General features: G+C 33.7%; 1 protein-coding gene across 3 annotated transcripts in view; it reads left to right on the plus strand.

Annotated features, from left to right (window-relative positions):
* SPATA17 (spermatogenesis associated 17) overlaps positions 1-12,373 on the plus strand; it is a 195,377-nt gene that overhangs the window by 16,440 nt on the left and 166,564 nt on the right. For 2 of the 3 annotated variants that reach the window (XM_028488338.2, XM_007126127.4), the window contains exons 2-3: positions 8,694-8,783; positions 10,555-10,636. In XM_028488338.2, the coding sequence (XP_028344139.1) occupies positions 8,694-8,783; positions 10,555-10,636 (172 nt within the window). The remainder of the gene's footprint in view (positions 1-8,693; positions 8,784-10,554; positions 10,637-12,373) is intronic. The other variant, XM_028488339.2, reaches the window with a different exon arrangement.

The following is a 12,373-nucleotide window of genomic DNA, read 5'->3' on the forward strand; positions in this document are numbered from 1 at the left end:
ACAGGGAAGTAGGCAGACCACAAGAACTAAAGGAAGTCATCTTCTGTCTGCCCCAGGAGGCAACAGGACTGCCCATGGACATCTGGGACACCCCCGCCCCTCACCTCCACCCCAATTAAGAACCTTTCTACCGAGCTGTGGACACACTCAAAGTCCCAAGTAGTAAGTATACACCTCTACAGGCTTTGCCACTAGCTTTGCTTTATTTTTGTGTGTGTGCTGCCAACCTTAGGGGCAGCTCCAGGAAGAGGAACACAAAACCTGTATTTGTAGCGCCAGGAAGAGGAACACAAAACCTGTATTTGTAGCGCCACCTTCTGGAAAACAAAAGGAAGGCTCCTAATTATCAATCTGTTGAATTGTTAGAATCAAAGTAAATTAAGCCTTACCAAATAAGAAAGGCATTTGCTACTTCAAATGCAGCCAATAAAAAAAAAAAAAAAAAAGCAGCAACAGAGGTACTTTTCATCAGACATCATGAACAGTCGTGGTAATATGGTAGTACAAAAAGAAAATGACAATTTTCCAGCAGTCGAACCCAAAGACATGGAATATTGAAATCTAAATAATAAAGAATATAAAACAGGTGTTATGAAGGAATTCAGTGAGCTACAAGAAAACTCAGAAAGGCAATACAATAGACAATAACACTAAAAATGTAAGAGCATTTAATACCCCACTATTAGTAATGGATAGATTGTCCAGACAGAAAATCAACAAGGCAACGTTGGAATTGAACAACACTTTATAAGGAATGAATTAATGAGACATATACAGAACATTCCATCCAACAGCAGTAGAATGCACATTCTTCTCAAGTACACATGGAACATTCTCCGGAACAGATCGTATGACAGGCCACAAAAAAAGATCTTAGCAAATTTAAAAGATTGAAATCATATCATCTCTTTTCTCTGACAACAATCGTATGAAGCTAGGAATCAATAAGGGAAAAGTGAGAAGGTCTACAAATATGTGAAAATAACACATTTCTAGACAACCATTGGATCAAAAGAGAAATCAAAGGGAAATAAAAAGTTGCCTCAACAAATGAAAATGAAAATAAAACATATCAAATATTGCAGGATGCAGCAAAAGCAGTTCTGAGAGGAAAATTTACAGCAATAAATATATTTATTAAGAAACTGCATCTCAAATGAACAACCTAACTTTACTCCTCAAGGAACTAGAATAAGAACAAATTAAGCTCAAAGTTAGCAGAAAGAAGGAAATAACAAGGATCAGAATGGAAATAAATGAAATAGAGACCACAAAAGCATAGAAAGGATCAACAAAACTAAGAGCTAGTTCTTCGAAAAGATAAGCAAAATTGAAAAACCTTTGGCTAGCCTAAGACAAAAAGACGACTCAAATAAATAAAATTAGAAATGAAAGAGGAGATATTACAACTGATGCTACAGAAGTATATAGAATCAAGAGACTACTCTTGAACAATTCTATGCCAAAAAATTATATAACGTAAAAGAAATGGATACATTTCTAGAAGCTAACAACTTGCCAAGATTAAATCAGAAAAAAATAGCAAATCTGAACAGACAATGACAAGTAAAGAGGTTGAGTTGGTAATTTTAAAACTTCTAACACAGAAAATTCCAGGACCAGATGGTTTCACTTGAGAATTCTACCTAACATTTAAAGAAGTATGAACACCAGTCCTCCTCAAATATTTCCAAAATGTTGAGGAGCACTTCCAAACTCATTCTACAAAGCCAGCATTTTTTTGGTACCAAGACTAGATAAGGATACAAGAAAAAAGGCAAACTGTAGACCAATATCCCTCATGAATCTAGATGGAAAAATTCTCAACAAAATATTAGTAAACTGAATTCAAGAACACATTGAAAGGATTAGACACTATGTGCAAGTGGGATTTATCCCTGGGATGCAAGGACTATTCAACATATGCAAGTCAATAAATGTAATGTATCATCACACCAATAAAATGAAAGATAAAAATCATATGATCATCTCAATAGATCCAGAAAAAAGCATTTGACAGAATACAACATCTTTTCATGATAAAAATCCTTAACAGACTGGGTATAGAAAGAACATACCTCAGCATAATATAGGCCATATATGACAAACCCAGCTAACATTATTCTTTTTTTTTTTTTTTTTTTTTTTTTGGCGGTATGCGGGCCTCTCACTGTTGTGGCCTCTCCCGTTGCAGAGCACAGGCTCCGGATGTGCAGACTCAGCGGCCATGGCTCATGGGCCTAGCCGCTCCACGTCATGTGAGATCTTCCCGGACCGGGGCACGTACCCATGTCCCCTGCATCAGCAGGCGGACTCTCAACCACTGCACCACCAGGGAAGCCCTAACATTATTCTTAATGTAGAGAAACCGAAAGCGTTTCCTCTATGATCAGGATCAAGGAAATGATCTCACCACTCCTACTCAGTATAGTACTGGAAGTTCTAGCTAGAGTAATTAGGCAAGACAAAGAAGTAAAAGACATCCAAACTGGAAAGGAAGATGTAAAACTGTCATTATTTGCTGATGATATGATCCTATATATAGAAAATCCCAAAGAATTAGTCCAAAACTCTTGGAGTAATCAACAATTTCAGTAAAGTGGCAGGATTTGAAATCAGAGAGAAACCAATTGGATTCCTTTGCACTAATGATGAAACATCAGAAAAAAGAAAGTAAACCATCCCATTCACAATAGAATTAAAACCAATAAAATATTTAGGAATAAATTTAATCAAGGAAGTAAAAGATATGTACAATGAAAACTACAAAACTTCGTTAAAAGAAAATGAGGAACACACAAAAAATGGAAAGGCATCCTGTGTTCATGCATTGGAAGAATTAATATTGTTAAAATATCCATATTACCCAAAACCATCTACAGATTCAATGCAATCCCCACCAAAATACCAAAGACATTCTTTACAGAAGTAGAAGAAACAATCCTAAAATTTATGGGGACCCACTAAAGACCCTGAATAGCTAAAGCAATTCTGAGACAAAAGAACAAAGCTGGAGGTATCACACCTCTGGATTTCAAACTATACTACAAAACCATAGTAATAAAAACAGTATGATACTGGCACAGAAATAGACACATCAACCAATGGAACAGAATAGAAAGCCTAAAATTAAATCCCAGCATATATGGTCATCTAATATTCGACAAGGGAGCCAAGAATACTCAACAGGGAAAGGATAGTCTCTCAACAAATGGGAAAACTGAAGAAACACATGTAGAAAAATGAAATTGGACCCCTATCTCACAACACTCACAAAAATTAACCCAAAATGGATTAAAAAGTTAAATATAAGAGCTGATACTATAAAACTAGAAGGAAACATAGGGAAAAAGCCCATCAATGTTGCTCTTGGCAATAATTTTTTGAGCATGATGCCAAAAGCACAAGCAACAAAAAGAAATTCACAAATGCAACTACATCAAACTCAAAAGCTTCTGTACAGCAAAAGAAACAATCAACAAAATAAAAGGACAACCTACAGAATGGGAGAAAAATTTTGCAAACCACATATCAGATAGGGGCTTAATATCCAAAATATATAAAGAGCTCAGTCAACTCAATAACAGAAAAGCAAACAGTCCAATTAAAAAATGGGCAGAACTAAATAGTCATTTCTCTAAAGAAGACATTGAAATGGCCAACAGACAAAAAGATGCTCAACATGACTAATCATAAGGGAAATGCAAACAAAAACCACCATGAGATATCATCTCCCATCTGGTAAAATGGCTGTCATCAAGAAGACAAGAGACAACAGGTGCTGTCAAGGATGTAGTGAAAAGAGAACCTCTCTATGTTGTTGGTGGGAATGTAAATTGGTCCAACCAGTATGGCAAACAATTTGAAGATTCCTCAGAAAATTAAAAATAGATCTACTGTATGATCCAGCTATTCCACTTCTGGGTATATACCCAAAAGAAATGACTACAGGATTTTGTCAAGATATATGCACTCCACATTTATTGCAGCATTATTTATAATAGCCAAGATTTGGAAACAACCCAAATGCCCATAAATGGATGAATGGGTAAAAAAGATGTGGTACATATGCACAATGGAATATTATTCAGCCGTAAGAAAGGAAGATATCTTCCCATTTGTGACAACATGGATGGACCTTGAGCACATTATGCTAAGCGAGGTAAGTCAGACAGAAAGACAAGTGCTATATTAGATCATTTATATGTGGAATCTAAAAAAATTAAACCCATAAAAAACAGAGAGTAAATGGTGGTTACCAGAGGAGGGGGATGGCTAAGAATGATGGTGTTTAAGGGTACAAATGTGTAATGAGTAGTAAATAAGCCATACAGATCTAATTCATATAATAAATATAGACAAGAATATTGTATTATAATTATGCAATATGATAAATATCACTATATTGTCAATCATATTACAATATGTAAATGTATCTATGTAATAAGCTATATACCTTAAGCTTAACAAAACGTTACATGTCAGATTTATTCAATAATAAATAAATGCCATCCTAACACATAGTTTACATATAATAAATATTTTTGAATTAATGAATAAGATATTGACAGACTGGTATTTTTTTCTTCTTGCAATCTACATAGATGCCCATCATTATGTAATAATGTAGTAATTATCATTATCATTTATTGAAAACATATTATTTACCAGTCTTCCAGTTTCTTTGTGATATGCCAACAAACATACCCATGATACACTAGTATTGAAATTTTACAGAAGAAACTGAATTTTGGATTAAAAGACTTGCTTAAGGTAACCCAACCAGTAAGTGGCACAGTTAGAATTTGAGCTAAGGTCTTTCTGCAAAGCAAAAGTGCTGGCCACTATCCTAATATTTTAACTAGGTTAGGCCATAGTTCATGTTATATTAAATGGTCAAATTCCTTAGGGTTTAATGCCTAGATAAGTCTAATATTTCCCTTAAACTTGAAAACGTGCTTCTATTTTTCTAAGGGATTGTGTTAGTTTATTCATTACATTTAAAAAAAATTTAATTACGAAGTATTACACAGCTCTTATAAAATAATTTGCCAAATTCAGAAGTTAATAAAGTAAATTTCTCCTTTCAAATTGTATTCCCTAAAGGCAACCACTTTTAATAACCTTATTTGTACAAAGCAAGACTTTTTCTGTGCCTACATTCACATATTCATGTAGTTAAAATTGTTTTTTATAAATATGGGATCATATTGTACTGTACTGTATCTTCCTTTTTTTTCCCATTACAACATGTTTTGTCCATGTGATGACATTGATCCACTTAATTTTTTGTAAGGACAAAATAGTGTTCCATTTTATGGATGTACTATAGTCCATCTCTTGCTTATTTAGGTTGTTTCTTTTATTTTAATAGTATAATGATACATCATTAAAAAATTCCTGACTCATCTTGAGTGTCTTTTGGTGCTTTTTTAAAACAACATTTTATAAAAGATCTTTTATTAAAGACACTTTAATTCCATTTGTTAATTTCTTCAGTATTTTACATGTTTTTCAATGTACATTGTACCAAAATTCCATAAATAAATGTTTGTATTGAATACATAAAGGTAATACTTTCTCTTTCACATTGCCTTGCAGAAGCAGCAAATTCACATATTTTGTGGAAGTAACATCAATCAGTTAACTGTTCAGAATGAAATTCTAAATGTGCTTACCTTTTTTGGAACAGTGATGACATTTGACAGTAAAATTTAACATTGGTATCATCAATCCCTAACTTCAGCTTCTTGACTAAAGGGCCTTGTTTTCTGAAATTTTAAGGACCTTGTTTGTTTCAATGTAATTTTTCCTGAAATACACATCAGCACTCACAAGATGGTTTGCTATAGATCTCAAAAGTGCAAATATACCCAGAACCCAGGTCAAGGGCTTTTAGAAGTGTAAATTGCTTGTATTTTCTTTTCTGTAAATTGTCTTGTGTTTTGCTGCTTTTCAATTGGGTTGTTTAATTTTTTCCAAGTTTCTTTTCTTTCCCACAAATATAGTGACAACAGCACAAAGTCTTTGGTTTTCCCATTTATGGCATTCCTAGTTTATGAAGACATGACAGATCTTAGAAATTTACTGCACGTCTGTCCTGAAATTTGTGTTTTATCATTCCCATTATAGTTTTACTACCATGTGTATGTGTATGCACTTCTAATGAACATTCCTGAAGTTGTGTGACTTTTGAAACTCTTATAAATGAAAGTTTTCTGTATGTGTTCAAAGACCAAATTGTTTCCTTCTGGCCATATACACGAGTGCCTATTGTACTGCATTCTCACAGTACTTGGTATAGTGAGAAATTTTTGTTTTTTGCTATAGATGTTTATGTTTTTCCACATCTTCATCTTTATTTATTGTCATTAGGAGATTGGTGCTATTTTATGCCACACAATTTCAATATTATATTTGGAAATGGCTTACGTGCATTTTTCCTCTTGCCCTTTTTTCCTTGCTTTTTCTTCCCTTTTACTTCCCTCCCTTCTGTTATCATTCTTCCTCTTCCCCTTTGGGGGAAGTGATGGTTAGGAATGCAGCCTTGAGAGCTAGACTACCTAGAATCAAATCTCTGCCCTGACACCCACCAATGTGTGACCTTGGGCATATCGCTACACTTCCCTCTGCCGCAGTATCTTCTGCTGTCAAATGGGCATATTTATTTATTTCATCGAGATGTGAAAGGATTATATGTGAGTTAACTCAGTGGTATGTAAATGCTAGGAACAGTGCTAGCACATAAAGTATTAATTTGTTTAAGGTATTATTATTCTTTTCTCTACTTCTTTCAACAGGTTCATTCAGAGATCTGCCTGTCTATTAGCCACTGCCTGTCTATTACCCATAATCACCCCAGGACTCAAGTTACTAAGAGCATGGGGGTTCCTGTTGGGTTCTCAACAACTCTGTCATCCTAAAATGGGGAGAGATGTCCATGCAGTGAAAGGTGTAGTGAGGGAGCTTGCAAATGGCATTCTTCACAGAGGTTAAATGTGGCAGGTGACATGCTGTCCCCCAGAAGAAGCAGCTCTGGGAAGAGAAAGGTTGAGTGTTAGGAGTAACATCCATTATCTCTCTGGACCCACTGAGAGAGTCATGTGGGACAAAATAGACAAGATGACTGCCTTGTGCATCTTAAAGTTTAGTGGAAAGACCCTCATAAAACAATTACATATGATTGTGTTAAATTTTATGAAGAGCTATGAGGGTGTATAATGGAAAGGCCTCATGGATTCTGGGGACTCAAGGAAGGCTCCATGGAGGAAAGGACTTTAAGCTGTTGTCTCTCCCATGTGCAATGTAATAATTTGAGCCAAGAATACAGTTTATACATGTCTCTGCTATTATTTTGTACCTGAAGGGCAAACATACAGCAATAATGAAACTTTCTTTTCTTCTAATTGTCTAGTGTGTCCTCACACAGTTATTTCCAGCTAATTTTATTGCATCATACGATAATCTTATGGTGCCTTCCATTATCTGGTAAAGTGAGTGACTATTCTCTTGTGTAGTTTTTACAGTTTGTTCTTCACTTCTGCTACCCTTTATGCAACCTTACTGATCTGTGCGACTTCTCACCACTACTCTTTTTCACATCTGGGTCACTGACTTGATGCATAATTTTTGTTCCTCTCTCTGCTTTTGTAGGTCCTTTTCAGTCAGGCTTTCTAGGTAACTCTCTTTCCTGCTTATCTAGTAGATAATCTGTCTATTTGCTTCTTTTAACTATTTGTCACTGACAGTTTAATTGCTAATCCTATTTGCTTTCTCAGCCAACTTCATAGTATTGTTTGAAATATTTTTCCCATTCTGTTTGTGTTCTAAGTATATAAATTTAATGAAATCTATATATTTAACATACAACGAAAACAAAAAATAGCCTAAGAAAACACAATTCTTGGGAGAATTTTTTAAAAAGTAAAAAATAAGTGACTAGCAATTCTTTATTCATTCAGCAAACATAAAGTGCTAAGTGCCAGCCAGCCTTCTAGGAGAGAAATTACTCTGTGGTCTACAGTAATTGCCCTAAGCAGCATGACTTTATCATATGGGGATGGAGAGGGAGAATTGTAATGACTGAAAAAATTAAGATGGAGATCTGTCCTGACTAAACCTTTTCTTCCTATAAGTCAGTAAAATCTAAAGACTGAATTTCTTATCTCTTTATAAGGCCTATGGCCCTGGCCCCTGCCTCCTTTAACTGAAATACATGTTCTAAGGACTCTATCTAGAATAGGTAAAATGACAAATTCATTTTACTTAGAGGCAATTCATTTAACTGATGTAGTAAGTGAAATATGCAAGGATTTTAATCTTGCATAATATGTGTAGTGGCATTTAAACAGTAAATTCAAATAATTATGTTTTTAAAATAATGACAAAATAGCACATTGCTTTTTAAATTTCCTTATAAAAACAGCTGGTGAATTAATTAGTTGCAAATAGGTGATTATAAAAGTAAAAAAAAGTAAAGCTGTTGAAAGCACATGGCCTCTTAGAGAAAGGTTAATTTTTGAAACATAGCTTATAATTTCTGGAATACTTTCTTTAGTATTTTAATTTTATTTAAAATGACATTTAAATTATAATTATCATTTTCAAAGAAATTAAAACTTAAGTTTAACAGGTTGATTTGCTTTAGAATTATATTAGTCACAAATGAAATGCTTTAAAAAATTTCTTTTTAGCGTTGTGGATGTATTTCGAAAAAAGGAGAATGATGCAGCAGTTAAAATCCAGAGCTGGTTTCGAGGATGTCAAGTTCGAGCACATATCAGGTATATTGATTTTTGTCATGGAACCTCAGATATATCATAAAAATATACTCCTTAGAAAATGTAATTTATTCATGTGGTTCTTATTGCAAATAATTTTTTATTTTACTTGTAATGAAGTTAATAAATTATATGATGTCCTTTAAAGACATAACTCTTTTTGGTCATATTTTCTCACATATAAAGAAACTAAATGATGTTGACCATATCTCTTTCAAAAATTCTCAATGTCATAAATATACTAGATCAGATTATTTTCTTCAAGTTCCATAGGATGTGACAAATGATTGGACTTGTATTTTTATAGCAATGAATTTATTGACCGGTAAGAAGGAAAAACAAAACAGAACAAAAAGAAGCTATTCCAATCCTCTCCAACATGTTGGTAAATAAAGGCAAATGACACCAAAATGATGTCATTCTGATTACAGAGACTGCAGCTGATCCCTATCTTAACTGTTTCCACTTTTTCTTCAGTGCTCAAATTTCCCTTAGTTTCTCATCAATTCTGAAAAATATTGCCCTGGAAGAATATGACTAATCCATAACTAACTCAGATGGTCAGCTAGGGGTTATACTGTATACTTCCTTATATTCACTAGTAGGAACCAGACATGCAAAGAAAAGCATGAAGATGACGGTTCTCTTTTGGCCACTATACCAAATAGGAACATGGGAGCAGAGAATATTTTTTAATTCAGCAGACTACAATGACTTTAGCTAAGATAGACTGAGTAATATAAGTATGAAAAAGGGAAGTGTTTCTTGACCTCACAAATTATTTCAAAGTACTTATATAGTGATTCATATCAATAGTGCCTGGCTTATTTCTTAACATGTCACTATGGCCTGTTTTACATAGTCTTTTCAAAAATACATTTCAATATTTCATTGCATTCTTCTTTCTTTTTAATTTTCTTTTGACTTATTTATTTTTATTGAAGTAATTTACAATTTTAGTTTCATATTAATTTAATAGCGATTCAAAATTTTTATAGATTATATCCCATTTAGAGTTACAAAACATTGGCTGTATTCCCTGTGGTGTACAATATATTCTTGTAGCTTATTTATTTTTTACAGAGTAGTATCTCTTAATACCCTGTCCCTATCTATTCTCTCCCTCTTCTGTCACCCCACTGGTAACTACTAGTTCATTCTCTATATCTGCACGTCTGTTTCTTTTTTGTTACATTCACTAGTTTGTTTTATTTTTTAGATTCCACATATAAGTGATAACATATAGTATTTGGCTTTCTCTATATGACTAGTTTCCCTAGGCATAATACCTCATGTTGTTGAAAATGGCAAAATTTCATTCTTTTTGGTAGCAGAGCAGTATTCCATTGTGTGTGTGTGTGTGTGTGTGTGTATACATACATATATATGTGTGTGTGTATATATGTATATATAAAAATATCTTCTTTATCCATTCATCTGTTGATGGACATATAGGCTGCTTCCATATCTTGGTAATTATAAATAATGCTGCTATTGAATATTGGGGTACATGTATCTTTTCAAATTAATGTTTTTGTTTTCTTTGGATATATATACCCAGGAATGGATTGCTGGATCATATAGTAGTTTTTAGTTTTTTTAGTTAGGTCATATTTTTAGGTTTTTTGGGAACCTTCATACTGTCTTTAAAAGTACATGTAAACTCGGCTTTGAATTTGATTTCTTGAATTGTGAAAAGGAATATTCTAAGCAAAAATTGAAGATATATCATTGTTTCAATGAAAGCATACTAATAAGCATATTTTTCACCCAGGTACTTGCACAGAGTAGCAACAATTATTCAGAAACGATGGAGAGGTTACTTAGGCAGACAACATTATCAACTAATTGTGAAGGTAAATATAAAATTTATATATGTTAGCACTTGAATTATTCAATTTGTTGTAACTAATTCACTTTAGTCACATTTACATGTAGTTTTGAAGTTATTGATAATATTTACAGGAGAACAAAATTGAGTTTAATTTTTAGAACGAGAATTCTTCTCAGAAGCCTTTGCTGATTTTTCCATGGAGAACTGATGACTCATTTCTTTATACCCAAACTATACTAGATATTTTATTTTTGTTAAAGTACCATTCACAGCATATGCATTTGTATGTATTATTTGTTGAAGAGTCTCTATTTTCTAGACGGTGAGCTCTTTCAGAGTAAGCACTGTAGCTTGTTCATCTTTGGTCCACCAACATTTAGACCAATCCCTGGCCCATCGCACTGTCAATAAACATTGGTTGAAGTGCCCCAAATTAATTCTACAAAATAAAAATGTAAGATAATTTCTCTCTGTGCTACTTATCATTTCCTATAATTGACTCTTGGGATTTTTTGAAGATTGCCTTAATAAATATAGCATAACACAATCATCTATATCCACTGATAGACTTGCAGAAGTATGAGATAACATGCCGACTTATACTTCAGTTTAATGATTTCAGAAATTAAGAAAAAAATAATTTTTTGATACACAATGAGGAGGTTAATAATCATTTGCCCACTTCCCAAGTTTTCTGATTTGTTACTATTTTCTACTATAATAGTTTAAATTTGTTCTTCATTTATTCTTTATTAGAGGCATCTAAGTGAAATTAAAAGATATAGAGAGGGAAAAGAAAAAAAAATAAGTAGACAACTAAATGATAAGAGTTCACCTTTGGCAAGAAAAGTTTAAAACATGTTAATAAAATACAGGGACTGGGCTTCCCTGGTGGCGCAGTGGTTGAGAGTCCGCCTGCCGATGCAGGGGACGCGGGTTCGTTCCCTGGTCTGGGAAGATCCCACATGCCGCGGAGCGGCTGGGCCCGGGAGCCATGGCCGCTGAGCCTGCGCGTCCGGAGCCTGTGCTCCGCAACGGGAGAGGCCACAACAGTGAGAGGCCCGCGTACCGCAAAAAAATAAATAAATAAAAAATAAAATAAAATACAGGTACTGCTTGGAGGAAGGGCCTAATACTTTAGTTTAATGAAATAAATAAAGTATTTTTTAAAAAATGCTGGCACGAACTTTTTACAAGTATTGGATCTCTCTTACAGTTAGGTTTAAAATCACTGTGATGCTTTTATAAAGCAGATCTGATGTCCCTACAGGGGAACCCATTTTGGTGATAACTTCTCTAAATAACATGATTCTCTCAAGTTAAGCTCCTATTTTAATACTATACGTTCCCACTTAATTAATATGTCACTTAAGATTTTAAAAATCCACCAAAACCAAAGAAAAGTTTATTCTTTTAATTTAACTGGCTGAATAGCCCACTTACATGTCTGAAACAAACTTAAAGTATCTTTCATTAATTTTGTTAATTGTTAGCATGGGTTTTCTTGTCTAGAACACTCATCTCTTGCATCATTGACATTTCAGACTACTTAAAAAGTAATTTTTAAGCTTTGAAATAATTTCAGATTTACAGAAAAGTTGCAAAAATAGTACAAAGAATTCCCCTATATTCTTTACGCAGATTTCTTCACCAAAGTGAACAAATTTACTTTATCATTTTCTTTTACCCCTCTATACATATTTTTGGTCTTTTTTCTATGGTTATTTTGAATCATTTGAGACAAAGTTGCAGAAGTGGT

The sequence above is a fragment of the Physeter macrocephalus genome, chromosome 4 (assembly GCF_002837175.3).
Source record: "Physeter macrocephalus isolate SW-GA chromosome 4, ASM283717v5, whole genome shotgun sequence".
Classification (NCBI taxonomy): domain Eukaryota; kingdom Metazoa; phylum Chordata; class Mammalia; order Artiodactyla; family Physeteridae; genus Physeter; species Physeter macrocephalus.